Source organism: Oncorhynchus mykiss, chromosome 2 (assembly GCF_057628025.1).
Source record: "Oncorhynchus mykiss isolate SJ-2025 chromosome 2, ASM5762802v1, whole genome shotgun sequence".
Taxonomy (NCBI): domain Eukaryota; kingdom Metazoa; phylum Chordata; class Actinopteri; order Salmoniformes; family Salmonidae; genus Oncorhynchus; species Oncorhynchus mykiss.
Window position 1 is genome coordinate 11,430,434 of NC_143023.1, and position 26,718 is coordinate 11,457,151.

General features: G+C 43.6%; 1 protein-coding gene across 3 annotated transcripts in view; it reads left to right on the forward strand.

Annotated features, from left to right (window-relative positions):
• LOC118937668 (zymogen granule membrane protein 16) overlaps positions 1–16,946 on the forward strand; it is a 41,793-nt gene extending 24,847 nt beyond the window's left edge. The window contains exons 1-5 of one of the 3 annotated variants that reach the window (XM_036937513.2): positions 14,649–14,771; positions 15,098–15,115; positions 15,263–15,315; positions 15,593–15,761; positions 16,047–16,946. In XM_036937513.2, coding sequence (XP_036793408.1) covers positions 15,264–15,315; positions 15,593–15,761; positions 16,047–16,413 — 588 coding nt within the window. In that variant the 5' untranslated portion in view covers positions 14,649–14,771; positions 15,098–15,115; position 15,263 and the 3' untranslated portion in view covers positions 16,414–16,946. Of the gene's footprint in view, positions 1–14,648; positions 14,776–15,097; positions 15,116–15,262; positions 15,316–15,592; positions 15,762–16,046 lie in introns of those variants that run through there. The other 2 variants (XM_090188644.1, XM_090188636.1) reach the window with 2 other exon arrangements.
• Positions 16,947–26,718: the final 9,772 nt, after the last annotated feature.

The following is a 26,718-nucleotide window of genomic DNA, read 5'->3' on the forward strand; positions in this document are numbered from 1 at the left end:
ATCGTCAATATGGCCTCAATTACCGTTCCCAAACTCAAATTCAATGAATATTTAGATCAGAGAATACAGGAAAGGGCAGGAGGAAAACAGGAGTATAAAACAATAAAGAAGATATGGGGGGAAATTAGGCTGAGATGGACCCAGGCAGGTTACATTAGTGGAGGTGCCCCGTCAAGGGAACAGCTCAGCGCTATGGAAAGAGAATTAGAGGAGGCAGTCAGGCACAGGAGAGAGAGCTGAGGCTAAGCTGAGAATAGGGACATGGGCAATAGAGGAGACACCACACCAGCAGCCATACAGGCCCCGGTCTTCATGATGCAGGGAGGACAGCTAAAAGGGAACATGACTGTGGGGATTCAAGAAGGCCTCCTCGTCTGTGAAGAAAGGCCCGATTGCTCAAGCCCCACAGCACTACAAGGCCCAGGTGGGTCCCTGCCGAACTACCCACAAGGAAGGGAAGGTGGATCTCAACCGGGCCTCCTAAAGAGAGAAAGGCCACGATCTTATTCAGTTCTCCTCTACTCCAAACACAGACAATTAGCTGAAATCATAGGCTTGACACAAGCACTGAAAGGAGCAGGAAGGGGCCTACCAACTTCCCCTACGCCCAGCAGCTGATCCACACTTCGTTGAGTACCAGCCTTGGAAGACCACATTGATGGGACAGATGCCCAGCCTACATGGAGGAGCCTCTACATGAAAACACTACTAGCCAAAGCCACGAACACAGGATGAGGAGGAGGAAGAAGAGGACCCCCTCCTCTACAATACAACCACCCAGGACCCAGCCACATGCAGCAGCAACAGCAAGATTACAACCAACCACAGTTTCAAGGTATGGCAGGGAACACCATGCCCTGGCCATAAAAGATGCCCACACTGTCTGAAACCCCAGAAGTGTACTGGCTAAAATGCCTACCCACAGGGCCTGCCACCCCTCACATCCAGTTTAAGTTCAACCAACTGAAAGCTCAAATCTACACTCTGCACCCATATAAGACTCCCCAAGCTGAGATCCATTGCACACTCAATGCAACAGAAACTGATGACTGCCTCTACACTGCAGACTGGGACGAAGACATGATGCACCTGACCACACCTATCAGGTGTTGTACCATTGTGTGTGGCCCAGAGGGGGTGGCAGCACCGGTCATCCTACGATCAAGGAACCTCCATGCACCCCTGGCCTGGACGGCTGAAGCATCAACAGCCATAGCACTCCTGACAACAGATCTATCAGCGGCAGCAGCTCTGACTGCACCTGACTACAAGAACAAGTTCCATTTGGATGTTTCTGAAAGGGAAGGATTCACCTCATCCGTCCTATTCCAGAAACAAGAGGGGGAGAGAAGGGTCTTGAGGTACTACTCTTCCAAACTTGACCACATTGAGGTAGAACAGACAACATGCTCCAGATACGTTGCTGCAGTAGCAAAAGCTATTGAAAAAACAGCTCACCTCGTGATGTCACCCTTCAATCAGCCATCATCCCTCAACCAGCATCGGCCCAATTAGCTGAAATCATCGGATTGACGCAGGCCCTCATCAGAGGAAAAGGAAAGACTGTGAATATCTATACAGACTCAGCCCATGCCCATGAAGCAGTCCACACTGATGGACCCAGAACTTTTATGAGAAGCACATGGCCCCACACACGAAGGCAAACTAAAGACCCTCCAAAAGGCCTCGCACATCTGGTGGCAACCTCACATGAAAAATATGACTGACTTATTTTATGACAATGATTTATTTTGTGATGAATGCAATGTTTGTGACAGACACAACCCAAAGAAACCATATCGAACACCAATGGGCTCATACCCAGTACCTAAGACATGATTTCAGGATATTAGCATAGATTACACTGACATGGGGACGAATAATGTGGTTAATGGGAAATAATACCTATTAGTGATGGTGGATAGGTTTTCCAGATGGGTAGAGGCAATTCCAACGGCGGGGGAGGATGCGAAATCAGTTATAGGCCACAATCCCAAGGTCTCATGGAACGCGCAAGTCAAAGGTATGTGCCGAGTCGAAGTTGAAATGGGTCGAAGCCCTGCCCCTGGCGTTGATGGCCATGAGAGCCTCACCAGGGTCAGGCACCCATCTCTCTCCTCATGAGATAATGACTGGTAGAGTCATGCCTGGCCCACCAAGGGAGGGAGGTCATATGCCCGCCCTTGATGTGCAATAAATTGTAATGTCTAATTATGTGAAAAAACTGACGGTTCTCTCTGCAGCACTCTCTACCCAGGTTCACAAGGTCCAGGAGGGGGAGCTGCCGGGGGACACACCACCACTGAAGGTAAAAGTTGGAGACTGGGTAAGGGTAAAGGTCCACAAGAGAAAGTGGCTGGAACCCAGGTGGACTGGTCCGTACGAAGTGAAGGAGGTTACTTCACACTCAGTCCAGGTCAAAGGTAAATTGGGCGCACCTTGGCACCACCTCACACATTGTACACCAGCTCCAACCCCTTCCCGCACACTGACGGAAGTCAGAACCGACCTAAGTGGTCTACATTCGGCCCTAAATCTTGCACCTCCTTAGTCAGGGAAAATGGGAGGTTCAGCCCCATATTCACTGACTAAGTCACACCGTACTCCTTGGGAATGGTTGGGGATCTCTGTTTGTTATTTTTCTTCTCATGGGAGGAGTCACTGTATGTACACTCACATGGCTTATAGACCAACAGATGCACCCACTACAGACTCACACACTGAATTCTACTCTGCCAGGTGAAACTAACTCTCTCTCTTTTCCCTCTTATCTACCACAAGACCATACCGTTTCTAGGCGTGAGGTGGGGGTCACTAAGTGCACCCCCCAGGAGTTGAAGAGCACTACCTTGTGTTTGCCTTTCAATGCCACCACCACCGTTTACCTGCCTTGGGGCCTTTTTGGGTCATGCGCAAAATAGTTTGGGGCTACCTGCCTGGACCTATTCCAGTTTTAACTGGTATATAACCAAAGGGGATATGGTGAGTGGTCTTGGAAAAACCTGGTGGCGGAAACAGGGTATGACTGGTCCAGCTATTCCAAGGGACGGGTTGTCCTTGCCTGGCGCAAACGGCTTACACTTTCACGCACTGGTTTTCAACTAAAGCTGATTGTACGACCTGGGACCACTATGGGTTGTCAGGTTTTTTACGTTGGCCCCATATGTAGATACCAACAGGGCTGAAGTCCATTTCACACTATATATCTGCGTTACGCCACAACCACAGCCTACTTCTGTGACGGTGCGTGACGATATGGCAAAGCCACATACCCTACCCCAGCACAGGGATGGGTGGGGTTCTGCTGTTTTAGTGGTCACCACCCCTACCCCGGATGAGAACATTCGGGTTGCTACAGGTATCTCAGGTTTGTCTAACAATTGGTTATTATTGACCGAACAAGCAGCCAATACAACCCCCACTAGTTGCGTAGTTTGCATGGGTGCTAGACCATTGCTCCGCATTGTCCCGGCCACTGTCGAGATCGGATGTTTAATGCCCCTTATGGACAAAGACAATCCGACTGGTAATTGCTCCTTGTGGGATGCAGTTTACCCTGTTGTCTCCGCTACGGTCAGGGCACCAGTATTTTCTTCTGATGTTGCCAGGGCCGAATTCTCCTGTATTAACATGACAGGGGGTATACTACTGTTAGGGTTACTCCCTGTTGGTTGGTGTACAAATACTATTGTAGTAGTTGGTGGTTTTAAGCCAGTGATCAGGGCTGACATCTGATGGTGGTGTGGGGGACCTCTGCTTTTTGACAGACCTCCCAATAAGGCTACGGGTACTTGTGCGCTTGTAACACTTCTGCTGCCTATCTCTGTTTACCCTATAGGTGTGGGTGATTTGGTGACCCGGATACAGGTTGTGGACCCACAGTTTCTGCCCACCAGAACCAAGCGGAAAACAGCCCTGACTGTTGGGGATCCCACGTATATTGATGCTATAGGTGTTCCTAGGGGGGTCCCTGATGAGTACAAGCTGGTGGACCAGGTCGCCACAGGTTTTGAATCATCTCTCTGCTGGTGGTGCACTGTGAATAAAAATGTTGACCGCATTAACTATATACATTTCAATGTCCAAAAATTAGGTAACTGGACTCAACAAGGTTTTGAGGCCGTACATGATCAACTGGCGGCTACCTCCCTTATGGCTTTTCAAAATCGCATTGCCGTTGACATGTTGCTGGCTGAGAAGGGTGGGATATGTTTTATGTTTGGGGAGCAATGTTGCACATTTATCCGCAATAACACAGCCTCTGATGGCAGTCTCACTGTTGCGTTAGAAGGCCTGCGTACCCTGAATGGTGAAATGAAATCCCACTCTGGGGTTGATACCAGCACGTGGGACTCCTGGATGGATGCATTTGGTAAATATAAGGTCCTGGTCTCTTCTATTCTGGTCTCTATCTCTGTGTTTGTTGCAATATTAACCCTCTGTGGCTGTTGTTGCATCCCATGTGCCCGCTCCCTGCTTTCTCGAGTTATTACTTCTGCTATTGCACCAAATAATGACCCTGCACTGATGTTCCGCCTCCTACAACAGGAGGATCCTCTGGTGGAGTTTGAAACATGCACATATGAGTAGTTTTCACGTCTCTTTGGAGACGTGAAGCGGGGGACTACAAATTTCCTAAATTTCCTGTTCTATTTTTCTTACTTTTAGTTTTTGTCACGTCTAATAGAAGTGAAGAGGGGGATTTGTAATAACATATTAAAACATGACGCATTCACTGACTGTTGTCTGCCTGGGCTTAACCATGCAATTTTGGCTTGTACTCTGTGTTATACCTTCCCCCTCTCTCTGTTTCTCTATATACTAACTACACTGGAAACCCCCACACGGGTGGCGGACTAAGATAACAAACACACTGAAAACCCATAAATATACGCACACACTCAAAACCCTTTGGGATGGGCTCCAAAGACAAAGAACTCTGTCGAGAACCAATGGGATACTGACACCAGGCTGGAGAGGACTGTCTATCACCTACAAGCAGCCTACCAGGAGTCAGGACTACCAGAATCTACCTACGTCATTTCAATGTATAAATGAACTGCACAAATATGTTTTAGGTCTCTCTTCTTCCGAAAGCTCCCTAAGAGCTGGACGAATGGGAGCCGTGCAGCACGTTTTGCCAGATATCATTACGCTTGAATAAACGGCCTTTAATATACCGTATCCGCCTTGTCCAGAGTCTCATCTTGGTCTCGTTTCTCCAATAACTAATCATTAACAATAATAATGTTGACATTTTTGTTTCTGGAATTTGTCTTTCAGCATCAGTAAAATAAGACTAACTCTCCTCCACTAGTCATACATGGAGAATGGTCTAATGTCTCCCATCAAAAAGAGAGCTGGCCCAAGCAAGCACAGGTGACACCTGAAGCATGAGGACTTGCAGCGAGTGGTGAACTTCATCAACAACTACACAGAGGATAATGCAATAGCATTTCCAGGACCCCACCCAGGACACAAACACTTTGGTGGAAAGCTGCTGCCATCCCATGTGACAAAAGCAGCAGTGTGGCGTCTCTACAAGGAATTGATGACAATACTTAGTATGTAAAGCATAAACACATTTTGATTATTTAATTGACCTCCAACATGATTGGCACTACTTTTACTGATCTCACATTATTTCTGTATTTTCCAGAGATACGTGTAGTCTGGCTGTCGTCCTTCAGGAATCTGTGGAGAAAATTGCTGGCCCACATCTTGAGCAATAAGACCAGGACAGACCTGTACTGGCAGTGCCAGGTGAACAACTATCAGGTCTTCAGATCTGCCAATCTGCCAGAAGCTGTTAAATCAGCCAAGCTGAAGAAGCAAGAGCAGCATCTCCTGCTTGTTCAGAGTGAGCGGTCTGTCTACCAGACGATGGTTGCTGACTGCAAGACCACCTGTCAAGACCTGCAGTTGTCTCTGGTGGCCCCTACTGAAAGAGCAAGCAAAGTCATCAGGATGCATTACAGCTTTGATTTTGCATGTAAGCAACATTTCCTCCTTTATACTGATTAAGGACATAGATGGCTAGATAGATAGACACACACAACAGAAGAAAAAAAATATATATATATGGGAGGCAGGGAAATACCTTTCACTGAGCTGTGGAAAGACAGATTGACAGGGGTGAGACAATTAATTGTAATTTATCATAATGTTATTTTGTTGTTTGCAGGAGCACTATCCTTCTGACCCTATGCAGCCAGGTTCCATCTACTTTTTAACTCTTCGCAAGTGTTGCTGGTTTGGTGTCTGCTGTGCAGGAATACACAACAAGTAAACTATTGATTGATGAAGGCTTGTCATCCAGCAAAGGCAGCAGCACAGACATCAACTACATGCACCATTTCTTCACTAACTACAGAGTTGGGGAAACACAGTTGGACCTGAATTGTGATAACTGTGGTGGCCAAAACAAGAACAAGTTTGAGCTCTGGTATTGTGCCTGGCGGACAAATGTACAAGCTCCACCACAGTCTAAAGTACTACTTAAGTATTTTTTGGGGGTATCTACATTACTTTACTATTCATATTTTTGGCAACTTTCTGTTTACCTGGAATTCTTCTACTTCACTACATTCCAAATAAAAACAATGTACTTTTTACTCCATACATTTTCCCTGACACCCAAAAGTACTCGTTACATTATGACAGGAAATGTAACGAGAGAACATCCCTGGTCATCCATACTGCATTTGATCTGGCAGACTCACTTAACACAAATGCTTCATTTATAAATTAGTGTTGGAGTGTGACCCTGGATATCCGTCAATAAAAAAATAATATGAAAATTGGGCCGTCTGGTTACATATATTGAATTTGAAATTATTTATACTTTGACTTTTGAGACTTAAGTATTATTAAAACCAAATACTTTTAGACTTTTACTCAAGTAGTATTTTACTGGGTGACTTTTACTTTTACTTCTGTCATTTTCTATTAAGGTATCATTGCATTTACTCAAGTATGACCAGAATACCTTTTCCACCACTGGACGTGGCTGGGGGTTATAGCATTTCTTTCACATGGCCCATCAATTCAGACAAGTGTGTCTGGGAAATCGTCTTCTAATATTTATAAAGTATTTTTTATCTGGACACTTTCTGTTTACCTGGAATTTTTCCATGTTGTTGGCTACTACCACTTTTAATCTTTACTACACTACTCACTGTTTAGCACATGACCTCACATGTGAATCTTTAAATAGATGGGTGGTGCTGGCTTAAGAGTGTGTGAACAATGCTGAATGGGTGTAGACAAAGGAGAGTTCTCCAGTAGGTACCAAAACATTCAAAGGCCCTTTTTTCAAAAGTGAGTTTACAAGTTTATCAACTTTCAAAGAAGAATTACTTTCCCATTGTTCCTCAAAAATGCAGTGTATGATATACCATTTTGTAGCTCTGAGTCTCTACTTTTTACCAATGTAAAAAGACCCATTTCAAATGTTGCTACATAAGACCGAATCCAGGTGGTGAGTCACATTTGGTTTGCCTCCCTGTTGTGCTGTCTATCTGTCTCAGCATCTTCTCTGCAGTCACTCTGTGCTTCTTCTTGTTCTCTGTCTACCTGTCTGTCTGCTTAAGCCTTATACTTTATAAACGTAAATCTAATAACGTGGGCTATATTTTAAATCACGCGTCCCCCTGAATGAACATCTACCCTAAGTGTTACTTCTACAGAGCTCCAGACTAACATTTCCCTCTGGTGTCACAACATTTTACAGTTGGGGACACCAGCCCTGAGTAATCATCTTATAAAGTCATTCTTATTGCTTTATTAAGAAGTATAAATAATAAACTACTGAGGTATTCAAGTTGTTTCATCTAACATGTCCAAGCAGGAATGCATGATGCAACATTATCCAATGATTGTCATGAACTTTAGTTGACAACAGATTACAGTTCTTATGTTTTACTGTCATAGTAGGACTCCAGAATGTCTAGATTTAGTTGACAACAGATTATAGTTCTTATATTTTACTGTCATAGTAGGACTCCAGAATGTCCAGATTTAGTTGACAACAGATTATAGTTCTTATATTTTACTGTCATAGTAGGACTCCAGAATGTCTACATTTAGTTGACAACAGATTACAGTTCTTATGTTTTACTGTCATAGTAGGACTCCAGAATGTCTAGATTTAGTTGTTTTGGTCAATAGAGATGAATTACATATATCTTCATGTGAACTAACTACTGTACACTAAATAAAAAATATAAACGCAACATATAAAATGTTGGTCCCATGTTTCATGAGCTGAAATAAAAGATCCCAGAAATGTTCCATATGCACAAAAAGTGTATTTCTCTAAAATGTTGTGCACAAATGTGTTTACATCCCTGTTGGTGAGCATTTCTCCTTTACCAAGATAATCCATCCATGTGACAGGTATGGCATATCAAGAAGCTGATTAAACAGCATGATCATTATACAGATACACCTTGTGCTGGGGACAATAAAAGGCCCCTCTAAAATGTGCAATTTTGTCACACATTACTGATGTCTCAAGTTTTGAGGGACCATGCAATTGGCATGCTAAATGCAGGAATGTCCACCAGAGCGGTTGCCAGATAATCTTATTTTAATTTGGCAGTACGTCCAACCGGCCTCACAACCACAGACCATGTGTATGGCGTCGTGTGGGCGAGCGCTTTGCTGATTGTGATCAGAGTGTCCCATGGTGGCGGTGGGGATATGGTATGGGCAGGCATAAGCCATGGACAGTGAACACATTTACGTTTTACCATTGGCAATTTTAATGTATTTTAAGTATTTATGCTGCAGTAGTTTATGTGTCGGGGGGCTAGGGTCAGTTTGTTATATCTGGAGTACTTCTCCTGTCCTATTTGGTGTCCTGTGTGAATCTAAGTGTGCGTTCTCTAATTCTCTCCTTCTCTCTTTCTCTCTCTCGGAGGACCTGAGCCCTAGGACCATGCCCCAGGACTACCTGACATGATGACTCCTTGCTGTCCCCAGTCCACCTGGCTGTGCTGCTGCTCCAGTTTCAACTGTTCTGCCTTATTATTATTCGACCATGCTGGTCATTTATGAACATTTGAACATCTTGGCCATGTTCTGTTATAATCTCCACCCGGCACAGCCAGAAGAGGACTGGCCATCCCACATATGCTCTCTCTAATTCTCTCTTTCTTTCTCTCTCTCGGAGGACCTGAGCCCTAGGACCATGCCCCAGGAATACCTGACATGACGACTCCTTGCTGTCCCCAGTCCACCTGACTGTGCTGCTGCTCCAGTTTCAACTATTCTGCCTTATTATTATTTGACCATGTTGGTCATTTATGAACATTTGAACATCTTGACCATGTTTTGTTATAATCTCCACCCGGCACAGCCAGAAGAGGACTGGCCACCCCACATAGCCTGGTTCCTCTCTAGGTTTCTTCCTAGGTTTTGGCCTTTCTAGGGAGTTTTTCCTAGCCACCGTGCCTCTACACCTGCATTGCTTGCTGTTTGGGGTTTTAGGCTGTGTTTCTGTACAGCACTTTGAGATATCAGCTGATGTACGAAGGGCTATATAAATACATTTGATTTGATTTGATTTGATTTGAGTTTGATTTGATTTGAATTTGATTTGATTTTGATTTGATTTTGATTTGATTTTGATTTGATTAATGCACAGAGATACCGTGACAAGATCTTGAGGCCCATTGTCGTGCCATTCATCCGCCGCCTTCACCTCATGTTCCAGCATGATAATGCACAGTCCCATGTTGCAAGGATCTGTACACAATAGCTGGAAGCAGAAAATGGCCCAGTTCTTCCATGACCTGAATACTTACCAGACATGTCACCCACTGAGCACGTTTGGAATGCCCCAGGATCAATGTGTATGACAGCAATATCCAGGAACTCTGCACAGCCATTCAAAAGGAGTGGGACAACATTCCACAACACAAATTCCACTGGTCAACCCTGTCACACCAGATACTGACTGATTTTCTGAGCCACGCCCCTATTTTGTTTTAAAGGTATCTGTGAACAACAGATGCATACTGTATCTGTATTCCCAGTCATGTGAAATCCGTAGATTAGGGCCTAATTTATTTATTTCAATTGACTGTTTTCCTTAAATGAACAGTAACTCAGTAAAATCTTCGTAATTGTTGCATGATTTATTTTATAGTAAGTTAATAAAGCTGTTCTCCATCATGCACCTTCCACCGAGAGCTGATGGGATGTTCAGCAGGTGTAAATGTTGTTTGTTAGGTCACATTTCACCATTCAAAACGTGTATGTTATTTTCCCCCTAGGGGTGGTTGACCTGACAGGTAAAACGTGTATGTTATTCCCCCCCTAGGGGTGGTTGACCTGACAGGTAAAACGTGTATGTTATTTCCCCCCCTAGGGGTGGTTGACCTGACAGGTAAAACGTGTATGTTATTTCCCCCCTCTAGGGGTGGTTGACCTGACAGGTAAAACGTGTATGTTATTCCCCCCCTAGGGTGGTTGACCTGACAGGTAAAACGTGTATGTTATTTCCCCCCCTAGGGGTGGTTGACCTGACAGGTAAAACGTGTATGTTATTTCCCCCCTCTAGGGGTGGTTGACCAGATAGGTAAAACGTGTATGTTATTCCCCCCCTAGGGGTGGTTGACCTGACAGGTAAAACGTGTATGTTATTTTCCCCACTAGGGGTGGTTGACCTGACAGGTAAAACGTGTATGTTATTCCCCCCTAGGGGTGGTTGACCTGACAGGTAAAACGTGTATGTTATTTTCCCCCTAGAGGTGGTTGACCTGACAGGTAAAATGTGTATGTTATTCCCCCCCTAGGGGTGGTTGACCTGACAGGTAAAACGTGTATGTTATTTCCCCATCTAGGGGTGGTTGACCTGACAGGTAAAACGTGTATGTTATTTTCCCCCTAGGGGTGGTTGCCCTGACAGGTAAAACGTGTATGTTATTTCCCCCTCTAGGGGTGGTTGACCTGACAGGTAAAACGTGTATGTTATTTCCCCCCTAGGGGTGGTTGACCTGACAGGTAAAACGTGTATGTTATTCCCTCCTAGGGGTGGTTGATCTGACAGGTAAAACGTGTATGTTAGTCCCCCCTAGGGGTGGTTGACCTGACAGGTAAAACGTGTATGTTATTCCCCCTCTAGGGGTGGTTGACCTGACAGGTAAAATGTGTATGTTATTCCCCCTCTAGGGGTGGTTGACCTGACAGGTAAAACGTGTATGTTATTTCCCCCCCTAGGGGTGGTTGACCTGACAGGTAAAACGTGTATGTTATTTCCCCGCTAGGGGTGGTTGACCTGACAGCTAAAACGTGTATGTTATTTCCCCCCTAGGGGTGGTTGACCTGACAGGTAAAACGTGTATGTTATTTCCCCCCTAGGGGTGGTTGACCTGACAGGTAAAACGTGTATGTTATTTCCCCGCTAGGGGTGGTTGACCTGACAGGTAAAACGTGTATGTTATTTCCCCCCTAGGGGTGGTTGACCTGACAGGTAAAACGTGTATGTTATTTCCCCCTCCTAGGGGTGGTTGACCTGACAGGTAAAACGTGTATGTTATTTCCCCCCCTAGGGGTGGTTGACCTGACAGGTAAAACGTGTATGTTATTCCCCCCCTAGGGGTGGTTGACTTGACAGGTAAAACGTGTATGTTATTCCCCACCTAGGGGTAGTTGACCTGACAGGTAACATGTGTATGTTATTTCCCCCCCTAGGGGTGGTTGACCTGACAGGTAAAATGTGTATGTTATTTCCCCCCATAGGGGTGGTTGACCTGACAGGTAAAACGTGTATGTTATTTCCCCCCTAGGGGTGGTTGACCTGACAGGTAAAACGTGTATGTTATTCCCCCTCTAGGGGTGGTTGACCTGACAGGTAAAACGTGTATGTTATTTCCCCCCATAGGGGTGGTTGACCTGACAGGTAAAACGTGTATGTTATTCCCCCCCTAGGGGTGTTTGACCTGACAGGTAAAACGTGTATGTTATTTCCCCCCTAGGGGTGGTTGACCTGACAGGTAAAACGTGTATGTTATTCCCCCCTAGGGGTGGTTGACCTGACAGGTAAAACGTGTATGTTATTTCCCCCCTAGGGGTGGTTGACCTGACAGGTAAAACGTGTTTGTAATTTTCCCCTCTAGGGGTGGTTGACCTGACAGGTAAAACGTGTATGTTATTTCCCCCACTAGGGGTGGTTGACCTGACAGGTAAAACGTGTATGTTATTCCCCCCCTAGGGGTGGTTGACCTGACAGGTAAAACATGTATGTTATTTTCCCTCCTAGGGGTGGTTGACCTGACAGGTAAAACGTGTATGTTATTCCCCCCCTAGGGGTGGTTGACCTGACAGGTAAAACGTGTATGTTATTTCCCCCCCTAGGGGTGGTTGACCTGACAGGTAAAACATGTATGTTATTTTCCCTCCTAGGGGTGGTTGACCTGACAGGTAAAACGTGTATGTTATTTTCCCCCTAGGGGTGGTTGACCTGACAGGTAAAACGTGTATATTATTCCCCCCCTAGGGGTGGTTGACCTGACAGGTAAAACGTGTATGTTATTTTCCCCGCTAGGGGTGGTTGACCTGACAGGTAAAACGTGTATGTTATTTCCCCCCTAGGGGTGGTTGACCTGACAGGTAAAACGTGTTTGTAATTTTCCCCTCTAGGGGTGGTTGACCTGACAGGTAAAACGTGTATGTTATTTCCCCCACTAGGGGTGGTTGACCTGACAGGTAAAACGTGTATGTTATTCCCCCCCTAGGGGTGGTTGACCTGACAGGTAAAACATGTATGTTATTTTCCCTCCTAGGGGTGGTTGACCTGACAGGTAAAACGTGTATGTTATTCCCCCCCTAGGGGTGGTTGACCTGACAGGTAAAACGTGTATGTTATTCCCCCCCTAGGGGTGGTTGACCTGACAGGTAAAACGTGTATGTTATTTTCCCCGCTAGGGGTGGTTGACCTGACAGGTAAAACGTGTATGTTATTCCCCCCCTAGGGGTGGTTGACCTGACAGGTAAAACGTGTATGTTATTCCCCCCCTAGGGGTGGTTGACCTGACAGGTAAAACGTGTATGTTATTTTCCCCGCTAGGGGTGGTTGACCTGACAGGTAAAACGTGTATGTTATTTCCCCTCCTAGGGGTGGTTGACCTGACAGGTAAAACGTGTATGTTATTCCCCCCCTAGGGGTGGTTGACCTGACAGGTAAAACGTGTATGTTATTTCCCCTCCTAGGGGTGGTTGACCTGACAGGTAAAACGTGTATGTTATTCCCCCCCTAGGGGTGGTTGACCTGACAGGTAAAACGTGTATGTTATTTCCCCTCCTAGGGGTGGTTGACCTGACAGGTAAAACGTGTATGTTATTTCCCCCTAGGGGTGGTTGACCTGACAGGTAAAACGTGTATGTTATTCCCCCCCTAGGGGTGGTTGACCTGACAGGTAAAACGTGTATGTTATTTCCCCCCATAGGGGTGGTTGACCTGACAGGTAAAACGTGTATGTTATTCCCCCCCTAGGGGTGGTTGACCTGACAGGTAAAACGTGTATGTTATTTCCCCCCATAGGGGTGGTTGACCTGACAGGTAAAACGTGTATGTTATTTCCCCCCTAGGGGTGGTTGACCTGACAGGTAAAACGTGTATGTTATTTCCCCCTAGGGGTGGTTGACCTGACAGGTAAAACGTGTATGTTATTTCCCCCCCTAGGGGTGGTTGACCTGACAGGTAAAACGTGTATGTTATTTCCCCCTAGGGGTGGTTGACCTGACAGGTAAAACGTGTATGTTATTCCCCTCCTAGGGGTGGTTGACCTGACAGGTAAAACGTGTATGTTATTTCCCCCCTAGGGGTGGTTGACCTGACAGGTAAAACGTGTATGTTATTCCCCCCTAGGGGTGGTTGACCTGACAGGTAAAACGTGTATGTTATTTCCCCCTCTAGGGGTGGTTGACCTGACAGGTAAAATGTGTATGTTATTTTCTCCCTAGGGGTGGTTGACCTGACAGGTAAAATGCCTCACTTGTTTTTATAAACTACTATGAAAAAATTATTAACAAACTTATTTCAACTTTTACCATTTGAAGATAAGTGGAGTAAAAGTGAAACAGTGAAATGAAAAGTCATTAGTAATGATGAAAAGTCATTAGGTGCTTCTACACCTGCATGGCTTGCTGTTTGGGGTTTTAGGTTGGGTTTCTGTACAGCAAGATATCAGCTGATGTACGAAGGGCTTTACAAATACATTTTATTTGATTTGATTAGTAATGATGACTATCTTTGGCAGAATGTTCTCAATCTTGTTTGTCACCACAGGAGGTTGACAAGATCCACAGGTCTTTTTCAGCATGTTAATGTTTGAAGGGAAGGAGTTCCTCTTGGTGTAATAAAACAACTGAAGATTGGGAGACTGATTTTGAGCGATTTTCGTACACATTCATACGATGCTGGTATATTATTTTAATTGTTCGGTTGTTAGATTGTATATTTTTTTGATCCCTATTTCAGAACATTAATTTGTTACAATTCAAAAGAACACAATTATTATTTCCTTATAGTACTTCCTTGATACTCCCTCCCAAAGTAGCCTCGACCAATTAGAAAACAATGTCTGACTTCTCAATAGTGACTGACTAAAGGTGTTCTTTGTCATGCTCCTTCCATCTAGAACTGATGGAATGTTCAGCAGGTATAAATGCAGTTCTTAGAGGAAGCAGTAGACTAGAAGGACCTGGCAGAGACAGAGAGACAAGAAGCTTTCACAGGGTTTCACACATCTCAAGATAGCACTGTGGGTAACTACACAACTAACTAAATTGAAAATGTGCACTTGTTTTTAATGCATAGTACTGGTGTGGGAAATGTTATGAAGTTAATTCTCATTTTCTCTTGGTTCTTGGGCACAAACATTTTGGCCCTTTTGCCACTAAATTTAAATTCAGTGATCTAACATTATTTTTAATGTGACAGTAGCTTAGCACTGCAAGAGTGATTATAGTAAACAAGAGTAGGTTCAACTTTTTAGAGCCGTTTTATAACATTTCACATTCAACAATGGTTTGTTGTTTGTTATGTCACATTTCACAATTCAAAAGGTTATTTTCTTTTCCCTCCTAGGAAACACTGACCTGACAGGTAAAATGACTTATTTGTTTTGACAAACTACTATGAAAAACATTATTAACTACATTATTTCAAGTTTTACCATTTAAAGTGAAACTGACTGAAGAGTGAAATTGACTGAAATTAAAGGTCTTAAGTGTTGATGCCTCACTTTTGCAGAATGTTCTTAATCCTGGTTGTCACAATGTTCTTGGCTGGCTGCTTGGCTTTGCGTGAGTTATAAAAATACAATTCTGAATTATAATTATTAAATAATAGCTCTTGTGCTTTCACCAACTTGTCTTTTAACAGTTAGACTTAGGAGTTCTTCTTTGAGACATAAACTAATGTATTAAATCATTGCAGAATGTACTTTAGTTAATTCATCTGCACTTTATTAATAATGTAAAGATCTTTCAGAAATGTGTTGTTAAAAATAAAATTATGTATATATAAATATGTATTATTAATATAGTAAATATAGTAAACATATTGGCCATGTTATTTTAGCCATCAAAGACCCGTACTCGTATTCCTCTGCGGTGGGTCAGGGAGGTGGCACCCCATTTGCTTCCTACGGTGAGGGGCGCATCACAGCGGTCAGAGTGTGGGAGACCAACAACAACTACTACTACTACTACTACTACTACAACTACAACAGCAACAATTACATCAGCGGGTGAGCAGACTCTGACCCATGAACAGACACCACTGACTCAGTCTAACTACACTACCCAACAAACACCACTGACTCAGTCCAACTACACTACCCAACATACACTCTTTCTTTCTTTCTTTGTGTTTATTACATATTCAGTTTATGACCAAACAATATTGTTATCGTATCTAACCCAGAGTACAATGTAAAATGTAATTCCTTGATTTTCTCTGACGCTACCTGCTGTCTCGGTCTGAATGTGCCTTATCAAAACACAACCAACGTGAAAAGCTTCCTCTGTTTTAGGTTCCAGCTGAGATACGGCAACACCTGGTCTCCTGTGTTCGGTAACGAAGGGAGTGTAAAGCAGGTGATGGAGCTGTTTAATGATGAGGCCATTGTCGAGGTGTCTGGGAAGTACAACCCAGCAGACTACATCTGCTACCTGGTGTTAACCACCAACATGGGGCGCACTCTGTCAGCCGGCATGCCCAACCAGGTCTCCTTCAACTTCTACCCATCCAACATGGGCAATGAGCTGAGGATCCTCAGCGGTCGCTTCAACGGTGTTGGAATCACCTCCATCGGAGCCCACTGGGGATTTGTGGACATGGAAGGGGCTGGAAACAGTACTCTGGGAACAGCACTGGAAACAGTAACTCCTATTTTTTAGGGGGAAAAATGCTTTTTAGTCCAGGAGTAAACTTAATCTGGGTCCAGGAAATTGACCTTATATGATGGACGGATGTTTGACATAGACGCTGACAGAACAGTTTTTATTTCACTATCTGTTTGTTATTTCACTTTTATTTCACTGATTGAATTTGAATGTTTTGAGTACTTTGGAAGTACTTTTGAGGTGATTCCTCACTTGAAGCAGTAATAAAATATTTCTTAACATTCAAATTCATTCAGTTCAAATTCTCATGAAGCATCCATTAGATAGGAATATTCAAACAGTCCTGTCAGCTTGGATCAACATGCGTTGTTATCACATTTTATCACAATAAAGGAAAGAATCATATGGGATTTAAAGGATTAATTATATCTTTGATTAATGGAACAATCAAATATTATGGGGAGATAATAGTGTTTCAGGGTGTTTCACCTTCACTATTTTATACACGCTGCATTTGTTATTTGTTGATCCTTTTCTGCTACATCTGCTTCTGGACATTTTAATAAAAAGCATATCTTTAATCATTATATTTCATTGTATTCCTTTTGATAAGACAATACATACAGTAGTGGCCAGAAGCTACGATAAACTAATCTGTCATCTTAACAAACCCTACCTCAATGGTGTCAATAAGGAACTACATTTATAACAGCAAGACTGTTGAAACGCCTATTCAATAGTAAACAAGGGGAAAAAATGGATAGTTACATATCGGGATATTATTTTCCACAATATATCATGTCGTATCGCATCAACAATATCAAACTATTTTTGAGTTAGTTGGCTGTCTGCACTAAAACTCTTATTTTCCTTCATAGAAAGTTCAACGTTTTCATTTGAAATAGGAAGCACATGTTTGGAGGAAATTTTATTTCCATGACTTTCTCATGCTTTCTAGTCTCTCTGCCACAGACATATAGTGAGCAATGTTTGGAACATCGAATCACAATAAATAACAGTATATAACCACAATAAGTGTAGAATCATGAGAATCGTAATACATATCATATCAACACTGTATAATTGTGACAATATGGGGCTGCATAGTGTTTTAGTTAAAGCTAAAGTCTGAGATTTGGGAAGCTGTTCAATGTACAGCTGTATACCAAAACAAGTGGTGGGGAGGGACACCACTTTGTTACGAATCACAGACTGTGTGGATGGTCTAGATTAGACAGTTTGATAGATGGGGCTTATACAGTATATGGATGGTCTAGACTAGACAGTTTTATAGATGGGGTTTATACAGTATATGGATGGTCTAGATTAGCCAGTTTGATAGATGGGGCTTATACAGTATATGGATGGTCTAGATTAGACAGTTTGATAGATGGGGCTTATACAGTATATGGATGGTTCAACAGTCAAAGCTGCTTAACTAGTTTTGGTGAGATAGAATGAAAGTAGGAAAAATATAAATATTGTCTTTGTTATACAGAATAAGTCTGTGTTTCCTTGAAACATTGTCTTAGTCCCAGTAAATCCGAGCTAATTTGAGGAACAGACATCGATTTAAATGGGGCAAAAATTATATGGATTTTTGCTATTTGCATTTAGTGTAATGTGGATGATACTGCAATGGGATGGTTGCAAATCTTAAAGACATGATGTGTGATTTTTTAAATTATAGTTGTTAAACCATGAACAATGCTACATTATAGTTTATTATAGAGCCTAAAATGTTAGCTTGACTACTGCTTCCCTACTGTATATTCAGACCAGAATCACTAATCTGAGTAAATGTATTCCCCTGTATTGGACCCTCAAGGCATCACAAAGCACAACCTGCGCAACATTTCAAATGATGTACAGTAGGTGTTTTTGACAAGTTTTCAGTGTATAAACACTGAACAACAGAAAAACGCAACATGTAAAGTGTTGGTCCCATGTTTCCCAAAAAATGTCACAGGCATTTAAAGTTGAGGGAGCGTGCAACTGACATGCTGACTGCAGGAATGTCCACCAGCACTGTTACCAGAGAAGATCATGTTAATTTCTCTACCATAAGCCGCCTTCAATGCCATTTTAGAGAATTTGGCAGTACTTCCAACCGGCCTCATAACCTCAGACCACATGTAACCACACCAGCCCAGGACCTCCACATCTGGCTTCTTCCCCTGAGGGATCGTCTGAGACCAGCCACCCGGAGAGTTGATGAAACTGTGGGTTTGCACAACAAAATAATTTCTGCACAAACTGTCAGAAACTGTCTCAGGGAAGCTCATCTGTGTGCTCGTCGTTCTCACCAGGGACTTGACCTGACTGCAGTTTGGGAATGTACCTGACTAATGTGGGAAAAATGCTCACCTTCAATGGCCACTGGCCCGCTGGAGAAGTGTGATCTTCACAGATAAATCTCGGTTTCAACTATACCGGCCAGATGGCAGACAGCGTATGGCATCATGTGGGTGAGCGGTTTGCTGATGTCAACATTGTAATTAGAGTGCCCCTTGGTGGCGCTGGGGTTACGGTATGGGCAGGAATAAGCAAACAACGAACACAATTGCATTTTTATCGATGGCAATTTGAATGCACAGAGATACCGTGACGAGATCCTGAGGACCATTGTCGTGCCATTCATCCACCGCCTTCACCTCATGTTTCAGCATGATAATGTCACAAGGATCTGTACACAATTCTTGGAAGCTGAAAATGTTCCAGTTCTTCCATGGTCTGCATACTCACCAGAAATGTCCCCCATTGAGCATGTTTGGAATGCTCAAGACCAGCGTGTACAAAAGCATGCTCCACTTCTCACCAATATCCAGCAACTTTGCACAGCCACTGAAGAGGAGTGGGTCAACATTCCACAGGCCACAATCAACGGCCTGATCAGCTGTTGAGATCAGTTTGTTCTCAATGTTTATAAACTGAACTTCAATTCAGTTCAGTGAACTTCAATTCACTGAACTCAATTCAGTGTTTTTCCACCTCCTTAGCTATCATACTCAAAATCCAGAAAGTGGAGAGCAACACTTATGCATTTTACCAACACATACTGACCAGCTCAAATAGACAGAAGTGTGCTCTACTCCTTGGGCTACAATACCTATTTTTGCCAATTGTCCTGGACCCCTTTTACTACACGAAGCCCTGCTAATCCATCACGTCTTGACTACCGGCATAATCTGCCGAGGGTTCTTTTTGCAACAGGCCCCTCCGTCGCGATGTCCCCTGAATGCCCATGTGCTAGCCTGCTAGCTGTGGTCCGCTAGCTGTCTAGGGAATATCGGACTGTTAGCAGAATAGGTCCATCGGCCAATTTCTTGGGCCACTATACCTATCTTCCAATTGGACCAGGCACCTTTACTAAACGGAACCCTACCAATCCATCACGGCTGGTCTGCCGATGTTACCGCACGAGGAGGCTACAACAGACCTCTTCCGTCGCGACGTACCTCTAAGGCCCTTGTGCTAGCTTGCTAGCCCCGGCCCGCTAGCTGTCTGAATCACCATGTCTCCAGCCAGCTTAACTATTCACTGGACCCCTATGATCACTCGGCTACGCATGTCTCTCCCTAATGTCATTATGCCTTGTCCATTGCTGTTCTGGTTAGTGATTATTGTCTTATTTCACTGTAGAACCTCTAGCCCTGCTCAATATGCCTTAGCTAACCCTTCAGTTCCACCTCCCACACATGCGGTGACATCACCTGGTTTATATTATGTTTAAAGAGACAATATATCTCTCATCGTCACTCTATGCCTAGGTTTACCTCCATTTTATTCAAACCCTACCATACCTTTGTCTGTACATTATGCCTTGAATCTATTCAATCGCGCCCAGAAACCTGCTCCTTTTACTCACTGTTCCGAATGTACTGTTCCTCTGGTGATGTAGAGGTTAATCCAGGCCCAGCAGTGCATAGCTCCACTCCCATTCCCCAGGCGCATTCATTTGTTGACTTAAAAGCCTTGGTTTCATGCATGTTAACATTAGAGGCCTCCTCCCCAAGTAAGCATTTTTCTACAGCTGGCCATGCTTTCCATCTGGCTACCCCTACTCCGGTCAACTGCCCTGCACCCCCCCACAGCAACTCGCCCAAGCCTCCCCATTTCTTCTTCAGCCAAATCCAGATAGCTGATGTTCTGAAAGAGCTGCAAAATCTGGACCCATACAAATCAGCTGGGATAGACATTCTGGGACCTCTCTTTCTAAAATTATCTGCCAACATTGTTGCAACCTCACTTTCATATTGTCTGAGATCCCCAAAGATTGGAAAGCTGCTGCGGTCACCCCCCTCTTCAAATTGGGAGACAATCTAGACCCAAACTGTTATAGACCTATATCCATCCTTCCCTTCTAAAATCTTCGAAAGCCAAGTTAATAAACAGATCACCGACCATTTCTAATCCCACCGTACCTTCTCCACTATGCAATCTGGTTTCCGAGCTGGTCATGGGTGCACCTCAGCCACGCTCAAGGTCCTAAATGATATCATAACCACCATCGATAAAAGACAGTACTGTGCAGCCGTCTTCATCAAGGCTTTCGACTCTGTCAATCACCACATTCTTATCGGCAGACTCAACAGCCTTGGCTTCTCAAATGACTGCCTCGGCTGGTTCACCAACTACTTCTCTGGTAGAGTTCAGTGTGTCAAATCGGAGGGCCTATTGTCCAGACCTCTGGCAGACTCTACGGGGGTGCCACAGGGTTCAATTCTCGGGCCAACTCTATTCTCTGTATACATCAATGATGTCGCTCTTGCTGTTGGTGATTCCCTGATCCACCTCTACGCAGACAACACCATTCTGTATTCTTCTGGCCCTTCTTTGGACACTGTGCTAACTAACCTCCAGACGAGCTTCAATGCCATACAACTCTCCTTCCGTGGCCTTCAATTGCTCTTAATTGCAAGTAAAACAAAATGCATGCTCTTCAACCGATTGCTACCTGCACCTGCCCGCCCATCCAGCATCACTACTCTGGTCCGTTCTGACCTAGAATATGTGGACAACTACAAATACCTAGGTGTCTGGTTAGACTGCAAACTCTCCTTCCAGACCCGCATTAAGCATATCCAATCCAAAATTTAATCTAGAATCGGCTTCCTATTTCACAACAAAGCATCCTTCACTCATGCTGCCAAACATACCCTCCTAAAACTGACTATCCTACCGATGCTCGACTTCAGCGATGTCATTTACAAAATAGCCTCCAACACTCTACTCAGCAAATTGGATGCAGTCTATCACAGTGCAATCCATTTTGTCACCCAAGCCCCATATACTACCCACCAATGCAAACTGTACGCTCTCGTTGGCTGGCCCTCGCTTCGTACTCGTCGCCAAACCCACTGGCTCCAGGTCATCTAAGAGTCTTTGCTAGGTAAAGCCGCGCCTTATCTCAGTTCAGTGGTCACCATAGCACGCTATAGCACCCAACCATAGCACGCGCTCCAGCAGGTATATTTCACTGGTCACCCCCAAAGCCAATTCCTTCTTTGTCCGCCTCTCCTTCCAGTTCTCTGCTGCCAATGACTGGAACGAACTGCAAAAATCGCTGAAGCTGGAGACTCATATCTCCCTCACTAACTTCAAGCACCAGCTGTCAGAGCAGCTCACAGATCATTGCACCTGCACATAGCCCATCTGTAAATAGCCCATCTGTAAATAGCCCATCCAACTATCTCATCCCCATATTGTATTTATTTCTTTATTTATTTTGCTCCTTTGCACCCCAGTATAGTTGCACATTCATATTCTGCACATCTATCACTCCTGTGTTTAATTGCTATATTGTAATTACCTCACTGCTAGTGTAACCAATGTGAAATGGCTAGCTAGTTAGTGTGGTGCACGCTAACAGTGTTTCAATCGGTGACTCGCTCTGAGACCTTGAAGTAGTTGTTCCCCTTGCTCTGGGCCATGGCTTTCTTGGAGCGATGGGTAACGATGCTTCGAGGGTGGCTGTTGTCGATGTGTGCAGAGGGTCCCTGGTTCGAGCCCAGGTTGGGGCGAGGAGAGGGAAGGAAGCTACACTACGGCCTATTTTATTGCCTTTACCTCCCTTATCTTACCTAATTTGCACACACTGTATATATACTTTTTTATTGACTGTATGTTTGTTTATTCCAAGATAAAGCAAAGCAGTTTGGCACATACAACAACACACACTGCTTTACTTTATCTTGGTCAGGTCGCAACTAGCCTACCTGGTTTAGTAAATGTGAGATCATTTTTTATTTAAATGTATGGCAGACCAATCCAAACTCATCTCTCAGCATTTCCAGCCCACTCATCATCTCAGCAGCTAGCAGGAGCATTGCTGTCTTTTTCTGTGACTAAACAGACTAGGCTCGTAATTTAACAATTGAATTCGTATTTACAGATGGCATACAATTTGTTATTAAGGCACATGAAAGTTCACATGTTCGATAAGGCTTTTCTGCTAAAAAACGCATGATACATTTGTTTTATTATCGTTCTCCACAATTTAACAATGATATGTTTCATGATGCTTGCATTGTTGACATTAGATCTTACTTTCCATGTGTTGGTATAAGGCTATACTTGTATGTAAGGCAATGAACTTGCATTTTAATGACGTGTGATTTGCGACAACAGAGGGAAGGGGTGTCACAGAGTACATGTACGTGCTCATCTTTCACTTCTCAACCATGTAAATTATAATCATGGAACAGTAATAACTTTGGAGTGGAACAATTATGTTTTTGGAGCATTTTTTTATTTTTTATAAAACCTTTGTTTAACTAGGCCGGTTGTGATACAGCCTGGATGATTGAAAAAGAAAATGCTGAATTATATTTGTTATCACGAGCAAAAGGTATTTTATGGTCTCTGGAGCAGCTGATTTAGAAGAGAGGAGGATGGAGAGAAAGGATGGGTCTGGAATCACTTTCATTTCCTCTTCCTTCCTCCACGTCCGGTTCTCAAACAGAACAAGTAAGCCATTAGGAAGAAGCATTGAAGGGCTGAAAAAGCAGCCAACACCAAGGGAATCAATTAACTCAATGTCTTCAGACCAAACTGGATGTTCAAAACCGTTCTCAGAGTCCTGACAAATCCTCTCACCCCTGTATACAAGAGAAATTATTGCACACATTTTACAGTCAGTTATGTCAAGTTCAAGTGCATGGAACAGACGATTATAGGATGAAAGACTATTGAAGTCTATAGACGAATATAGCTACCTTGACCTGATCTCAAGAAACCAAATATCAACACAAGAAAAGACACAAAAAACGACATGGTTTCATAGTTTGGATTGTTGTTCAAAGGTTTGTGTGACAGAGTTTTTAGCATATCCACATTCCTGTGTGTATATATGTGTGTGTGTGTGTGTGTATGTGTGTGTGTGTGTGTGTGTGTGTGTGTGTGTGTGTGTGTGTGTGTGTGTGTGTGTGTGTGTGTGTGTGTGTGTGTGTGTGTGTGTACTGCATTTTAAATCATTATGTTTAAGGCAAGGTTTCTAAGTGTGTCTCCCCACTCTTTAATATTTAATAATGATAAATAATGTAAACTAATCAAAAAAGAAACGTCCTCTCTCACTGTCAACTGGGATTGAGATGCGGGCTCTTTGCTGGCCATGTCAGAACACTGACATTCCTGTCTTGCAGGAAATCACACACAGAACGAGCAGTATGGCTGGTGGCATTGTCATGGTGGAGGGATGAGGATGAGGGATCATGATGAGCCTGCAGAATGGCTACCACATGAGGGAGGAGGATGTCTTCCCTGTAACGCACAGCGTTGAAATTGTCTGCAATGACAACAAGCTCAGTCCGATGATGCTGTGACACACCTCCCCAAACCATGACGGACCCTCCACCTCCAAATCGATCCCGCTCCGGAGTACAGGCCTCGGTGTAACGCACATTCTTTCGACGCGAATCCGACCATAAACCTTGGTGAGACAAAACCACTTTTTTACAGTCCTGTCTGGTTCAATGACGGTGGAGTTGTGCCTATAGGCAACATTGTTGCCGGTGATATCTGGTGAGGACCTGCCTTACAACAGGCCTACAAGCCCTCAGTTCTGCCTCTCTAAGACTATTGCGGACAGTCTGAGCACTGATGGAGGGATTGTGCATTTCTGATGCAACTCGGGCAGTTGTTGTTGCCATCCTGTACCTGTCCCGCAGGTGTTATGTTCAGATGTACCGATCCTGTGCAGGTGTTGTTACACGTGGTCTGCCATTGCGAGGACGATCAGCTGTCCGTCCTGTCTCCCCTGTAGCGCTGTCTTAGGCGTCTTACAGTTTGGACATTGCAATTTATTGCCCTGGCCCCAAGCATCTGCAGTCCTCATGCTTCCTTGCAGGCATGTTCACGCAGATGAGCAGGGACCCTGGGCATCTTTCTTTAGGTGTTTTTCAGAGTCAGTAGAAAGGCCTATTTTGTGTCCTAAGTTTTCATAACTGTGACCTTAATTGCCTACCGTCTGTAAGCTGTTAGTGTCTTAACGACCGTTCCACATGTGAATGTTCTTTAATTGTTTATGGTTCATGGAACAAGCATGGGAAAAAGTGTTAAACACTTTACAACGAAGATCGGTGAAGTTATTTGGATTTTACCAATTATCTTTGAAATACAGGGTCCTGAAAAAGGGACGTTTCTTTTTTTGCTGAGTTTGTGTCTTATACCCCTCCTGGATTTGGCCTAATATGCAGTATCTATTGGGGCCTTTGTGGAACTTTGTATCAATGACAAAATAACATTTTTATTGGTCCGATCTAAATATTCCCCCTAAAAGCAATGCCAAGCATTTTTCTGCTCCATCAAGTAGTCAAACAGGCTCGACACTGCGGTGAGATCATGAACTTAGGTGATACTTTCTGGCTCTGGGTTGGACTTTCCTGTTATTATGATGATTAAGTTCAGTGACAGACAGATATATCCCCATTCCGTTCTATTCATTAGGCAGGCAGGTTGTGAGAAACTGCTCTAATCGTCAGAATCTGTGTCTCTTGCCAGACAGGAGAGAGATATATCTCCACACACAGGTCTGTTTTAGAGGAGTGAAACATTCACATTAAATGTTACAGATATCAGAAAATTGCTGCCATTTGTCAGTTAACCATCATTGAATCAGTATTGCAACCAACTCACTTGTGGACCTATGATCATTTATAACAGTGTATGACTGTTTCTGTCTGAAAACATGCTTGACATCATTTGCTCATCAGGAAAGGTTTGAGGAAGTAATGGCAGTTCCTGGTACATGTGTTTTTATAGCGAACAACCAGGTGAAATTGAAAGAGTTACAATCATCTGTCTTCTTCTTTGATTGATGACTAGATAATGTGTTGTCAGATGCTGAATGACATGTTTTTCTTGAGACTAGTTAGCCAATAAGTTTAACTGGGGTTGGCTAAGATAATCCTGCCAAAAGATGTCAAACCAGTACATGTTTCATGTAAAACAGTTAAAAATATTATTTTCTGAATCTTGTGGGTACTGTACATCTACAGATAGGAGGGTTTACGAGGCAGGGTGCAATAGTACGTAGGATTACTTTAAGAATATACATATGTGGAGGTATAATCACAACTCATTCTCATCTCAAATGGAAGAGCAGCTACAGACTCATCATCAGAGTTGACTAACAAGACTAAAGGTGACTATTTTATTTTTCACATTCTAACATTACACTATCGTAAGCAGCATGAGTCCATGGACCCATCCTGTCTGGTGTCAACGGTACAGGCTGGTGGCGGTGGAGAACCGCTGTCCAATCTGCAGCAACTGCGTGATGCCATTGCGTCAGCATGGACCAACATCCCTGTGGAATGTCTCCGACTTGTAGAATCCATGCCCCAAAGAAGTCAGGCTGTTGTGGAGGCAAAGGGGGCTCCAACCCGGGACTAGATGGGGGTGCCTAATAAACTGGCCGATGAGTTTATAATTAGTTAATAATATGCATAATGGTATACATTAATGCTTTTTTCTTGATATGACAACATATCTCTCCTATATTGGCCACATTATGGGCTCAATTAGTCCTGCTAACAGAGCTGGTTCATCAAACCTATCAACACACAACTATTCTCCATAAAACAATGCACCATAGTCTCATTAGAAGAGGGCTCTCCAACCCTGTTCCTAGAGAACTACTATCCTGTAGCTTTTCATTCCAACCTTAATCTAGCACACCTGATTCTAATAATTCACTGGTTTATAAGATAAATCAGGTTAGTTACAACTGGGGTTGGAATGAAAACCTCCAGGAGGGTATCTCTTGTGACTTTGTCCTGTAGAATATTCATAATTATTTTTGGTTTGTTTTAAGTCCACTATAGATGGTATGAAGGCCAAAAGGTGTGTATACAATGT